The sequence below is a fragment of the Cyprinodon variegatus genome, unplaced genomic scaffold, assembly GCF_000732505.1.
Source record: "Cyprinodon variegatus isolate N-32 unplaced genomic scaffold, C_variegatus-1.0 Scaffold1322, whole genome shotgun sequence".
Classification (NCBI taxonomy): Eukaryota; Metazoa; Chordata; class Actinopteri; order Cyprinodontiformes; family Cyprinodontidae; genus Cyprinodon; species Cyprinodon variegatus.
Genome location: NW_015151775.1, coordinates 31,539 through 36,820, shown reverse-complemented (window position 1 = coordinate 36,820; position 5,282 = coordinate 31,539). Strand labels below are relative to the sequence as shown.

General features: G+C 36.0%; 2 protein-coding genes across 2 annotated transcripts in view; one reads left to right on the top strand and one right to left on the bottom strand.

Annotated features, from left to right (window-relative positions):
- dbi (diazepam binding inhibitor (GABA receptor modulator, acyl-CoA binding protein)) overlaps window positions 1–2,286 on the bottom strand; it is a 5,716-nt gene extending 3,430 nt beyond the window's left edge. The window contains exon 1 of the mRNA XM_015402241.1: window positions 2,102–2,286. Within this exon, the coding sequence (XP_015257727.1) occupies window positions 2,102–2,116 (15 nt within the window). The 5' untranslated portion in view covers window positions 2,117–2,286. The remainder of the gene's footprint in view (window positions 1–2,101) is intronic.
- Window positions 2,287–4,667: 2,381 nt separating this feature from the next.
- The window catches only part of LOC107102803 (chromosome unknown open reading frame, human C2orf76), a 16,529-nt gene continuing 15,914 nt past the window's right edge, over window positions 4,668–5,282 (top strand). Inside the window, exon 1 of the mRNA XM_015402237.1 lies at window positions 4,668–4,931. Coding sequence (XP_015257723.1) covers window positions 4,802–4,931 — 130 coding nt within the window. The 5' untranslated portion in view covers window positions 4,668–4,801. The remainder of the gene's footprint in view (window positions 4,932–5,282) is intronic.

Sequence of the window (5,282 nt, the reverse complement as noted above, 5' to 3'; positions counted from 1 at the left end):
GAGAAAAAAAAAAGTCAGGATTCTGCGAGAAAAAAAAAAGTCAGGATTCTGCGAGAAAAAAAAAAGTCAGGATTCTGCGAGAAAAAAAAAAGTTAGGATTCTGCGAGAAAAAAAAAAGTCAGGATTCTGAGAGAAAAAAAAGTCAGGATTCTGCGAAAAAAAAAAGTCAGGATTCTGGGAAAAAAATTCAGGATCCTGGGAAAAAAAGTCAGAATCCTGAGAAAAAAAAGTCAGAATTCAAGTTCAAGAAAAATTATTGAAAATTTGGTTTAGATTACTAGAAAAACAAACAAAAAAAACAGCTTACAACTACAGGACCACGAGCGGACTAGCAAGTTCTTAAATTAAGGAAAATGTTCATTAAAAAAAGAATAAGATATTTTTGACAATTCTCTGATAGAATAAAAAATTTAGGGGGCAAATTCAATACAGGATTTGTTTCTGACTGACACACTAAACTGTGTTTAAAAACATATCTGTCAACATGATGCATCTGCTAAAAAAATATTCATCTTTTGCAGTTAAACATTAAAATTATCAAGAATTTTGGAGCAGCCTAAAAGAATTACAAATATTTAAACGGTTGCGTTTTTGTTTTTATTTTCTCATTGTGTCATCCTTTTCTTTTCAGTTATCCCTGTAATTAACTGAATTAAATTTCATTTCAAATTGACTCTTAGTTTATTTACTGTTTTTACTGTACTTTTTGTTTTAAAAATATCTTTTAAAATCATAGTCCTCAAACACCCTCATTCACATTTTCCCCTAAATTATCACAATATGAAATACATTCACATTATTTTTGGCTGCATCTAAAATGATCAAAGATGTTTTCAATTTAACCAGAGGTATGAAATGATGTTACGGCTACTCTTGCATCAAAATGGTTTCCAATAAAAAAGAAAAATCAAAAATTGCCAGAGTAGTCTTAGAAAAAGGTTTTTTGACTCACAAAACAAAAAGCACTCATGGAGAATTTTCTTGTTTCAAAAGGGGGTGTTTTCTTTACTTATAAAAATAACAGAAATATTCTCCGAGTTGACTTACAAAAAAATTCAAGTACAAAAGTTAAGTGGTGTGTGTGTGTGAAAAAACTGTTGCACTCTTCATTCCTTCACACAAATAGATCCACCTCAGCAGCTACTTCTACTTGTTTATCTCAGCAGGAGGCAGACTGACAAGGAGGAGGGTCTAAGCAAAACCAATACATAAACAAATAAACAATAGCTCTACCATTCACACAGCCTTAGATCTGTAACATTAATAATTAAGAAAAATAAATAAATCTAATTCTTTATAGGCTCCAACAACAATATAACCTCCAATAATTTAAATTTTAGAATTGTACTAGGTCATCAAATCAATTGAGTTTAGTCTGTCAAATCAGCTGCCTGTAGTGTCTTTAAAGAACCAGCAGGTGTCACTATTCTGTGAGCCATCATGAACGCAGTATAGCTACAGTTTGGCAATGTGTCGAAACACTTCAAAATGCCTCATCACTATATAAAAGTAAAAAAAAAACACAAATTGTTTTTAGTGTAATCTCTCATCTCAAACAGTTCAAGTTGAGCATTAAACTAAGGAGAGCTGTGTTTGTTAAATGGAGCAGAATAACCCTTCAGGGCGAATCGGACGCTGCCTTCAATCCTGTGACAGGCGGATATAATACTTCCGGTTCGGACCGCAGGTGGACGGACATGATGGACATGTGTTCGATCTACGATGAGCACCCTTAATATTTGTAATCATTAGTTGAGGGCGGCTGGTGACGATTCAAAGCGCACTTTTCACTCTCTTCCGGCTGTTTGTCACCATGACAACAGAGCAGATAGCGGATGGTTGTATAACGCACGCCCTTTGTAACGACAGGTGCAAACTGAAGTAGGCATCAAACAGAGTTTACATTACTGTGCTACAAATGCTACAAAAAAGGCGCTTTCAATGTCCAGCTCATATTCAGCTTTTCATTTCCTAAACTTTACGATCCCATGAATTTTCTGGAAAAGGATTTCATTGCGGGGAGGCTAAGTTACCCCACACCCCTTACGCTTGGCTTAGTAGAGGAGCCCTCCCTGTTCCAGCCTTATTTGGTTAAACTCACCTGTAAATCTGCCATCTTCAGTGAAGGGAGCAAGTTTGAGCAAACTGACGACGTGTAAATGAGTGAGAATAGGCGGAAGCCCAGCGTCCCTTCCTTTATTCATCTAATAACGGGGGCTAAAGTCCAGACACGCCTTCCGCGCGTTTTTTTTACAACGTAACTTTATTGCTAAAATTGTTGTTTACAAAAACACAAGTAACACCGAAGACCCCAACTTAAGCAGACATGGGCCCTGTTCGAATTCATGGGCTGCGTCCTCCAAGGACGCGATCTACCTAGACTGGATCCTTCGAAGTCCTTGAAAATAGGGAGACCGGAAGAGTTTTGGCTGTGAATTCAGACAGGTCAACCCTTCAGCGAGTTTTACCGCCGTAGGCTATGTTGTTTAGCAACCGTGACAGTTTAGACACAAAGTAGGAAAAGACTGAATACTGAAGTTTTCAAAACTGTTTGTTTATTTATTTATTGTAAAGTGAACAAATACTACACTCACGAGAATCCAGAGTGGAATAAAGGTTCCAACCACTGGGAGCATGAACAAATAAATTCAAATGTAATGATAGAAACGTTAGTCAGTTAAATAACATGCTGCTGCCATTACGCACATCTCTGATGTTGCTGCTATTTTCAAATATCCATTACTGTACAAATGTCTATAGCTGTATATTGGTTATTTATTCTCCAGGTACACAGTTTAAATCGTTAAAACACTTTACAGAATTGTATTGTTTATATTTTAACTATTCTCTATTATGTTATTCTTACTGTACACATTTTTCTAAGGTCCACATTTGTGTGACCATTTTCAATAATCTTTCTGCTGATGTAAATTTGCCCATTGTAATAATAATAATAATAATAAATCCAATTGTGGGACAATAAAGGGATTTTCTATTCTATAAAAGGGGTAGAAAAATCTCTAATATTCAACAACAAAATATTCTTAGTTCAGCATATTGTGCAAAACAGCAATGAAAATTTTTAAATCCTATCAGATTTATAGTTCCCACACTGCAGATATTTGATTTTGTCCTTAAATTATAGCCAAAGTCATTTACACAGTAACATATAAAACCTTTAGATAAACCTAACCTTACCGCCACATATCTGCCTCAATAACCATTAAAACAACTATTTTCATTCATTTCAGACGGAACTATTCACAGACTTGTATCATATTAAACTGAACTTTCACCACTGTTCGGCGCCAAGTAACCTTTCCTTTGATAACGGAGCAGCCGGCTGGATATGAAATAATATGATATGAGGATATGAAACCCTCTCTGTAATTTTTTTTTTTTCTTTGAGCTTCACTTACTGACCTCTGGACTATGGTTACAGCATGAATCAAAATCTTTCTATTATTCACCACCCTGGCTGACTTGATTTGTCCAATTTCCTTAACTGCTCTGGTTAATTTAATCGGATGGAAAATTCCTTCCTCTTGTTTTAACTCAACTGCCACTTTTCAATCCCCTTCCCCATTTGCTTGTACTTCCTGTTTTTGGACTTGCATTTTTTTTTCCTTTACTCTTGCCTCATGCCCATCCTACCAACGTCTAGCTCTTTCCTGTCTTGACCTCCTTTCTCTTCTTCTTCTTGAAGATCTAGACATCAGTCATTCCATTTCCTTTCCACTTTTTCCATCTGAAGTGGAAGCCATAACGCTGCATTCAGAGTACAGCTTGCAATCCACCAAAAGTGATCACATTCTGACTCCTTCAGGTTACTCCTCTATTCCAAACACTGCTTGGGTCCCAGGCCCTGAACTTCAAGTACTTCCATTTGTCAGGCAGGTCCTTTTCAAATGATTTCTTGATTAAGAACAGGTGTGGCAGGAATCAAGCCTAGGCGTGGTGAACTCAAGAGTAATAACTATGTTCTAACTGTTATGAGGAACAGTTTTTTACACATGTAAGTTTGCATTTTTTTCTCCCTTCAAACAGTTTTTTTTTGTTGTTGTTTTTTTTTTTTTACATGAAACACTGAGAACAGACTGTGGTCGATTGTGTCCAAATCCCACATATTTGGCAGACAGTTTAAAGTGGTAAAGAGACCTGATTTTATGAGTAAATCTACTGAATATTATGGTATTTTAGATACAGGTGATACTGTATTCATGAGATTTGGAATCTAATAAGTCTCCCCTTATTTGTAGTCTTGAAAATGATGGCAGTGAGACCATATTTTCGTGGAGTTTATGGTCTCTAACATATCTTATGCTTAGAAAAATTTACAGAAAATCCAAGAAATTAGTAAAAATATATAATATAATGTACCATTGTAATATTGATGCTGTAGATGTGTGTTGATTTTTTTTTCTCTCTAACTTTCTTTGTTTTCTTTTGTTTACTTCTCCTGTCATGTTCTGTTCCTCCTCATATCATGCAATGTTTTATCACCTTGTCTAAAGAATTATAAAACATAAAAAAAAACGGTTTGCACATCATAAAATTGTTTTATTTCAGTACAGGAAAAATAGCTCGCATGCACACCCTCCGCCACACCGTTAGATGGCGACACTACCGAGTCAAATCCACTGCTGCACACTGTTTCATTTGATCGATTTGTCCGGTCTGAAATATTTTTGACAGTTCTATTTTTTCTGCTTTTCACAAAGGCAGGGGCTCGTTGTTACATTTTTAAGCTCATGTGCTCTTCTGAACAGACGGTTGTTAAATACTATCTTGTCGGAGGGGCATGGAGGTCCCAGCTGTAGTCACAGTTCGCCTCATCAGGTCGTTTGAACAAAGAAACTTTAAGCCTGTAGTTTTCCAGCAGGTCAGCCTGGAGCAGACCGTCCAGGACTTCATGCGCTGTGTGAGAACCGGTAGGTCTGTGCGGAGGAGGAACCCTGACTATAAATACATCATCCTCACGCGACAAAAACAGGTTTAAGTCCAAAACATTTTTGGCAGTCAATAATTTTATGCAGGTTTAACTAATCATCAACTAATCATTTAAAATCAATTTTGTTAAAATCATCAGTGTTGTATAAAGTACTGAAATCTCGGAGTCAAGTAAAAGTATAAGTACCTCTCCAAAATATGACTTTGGTAAAAGTCCAAGTCACTGAATGAAATGTTACTTGAGTAAAAGTCTTAAAGTATCTGAAATGGCTTGTACTTATAAGAATTACTGTAATAATAGAAGTACACAAGTAATGTAGTGAAAAGTACAA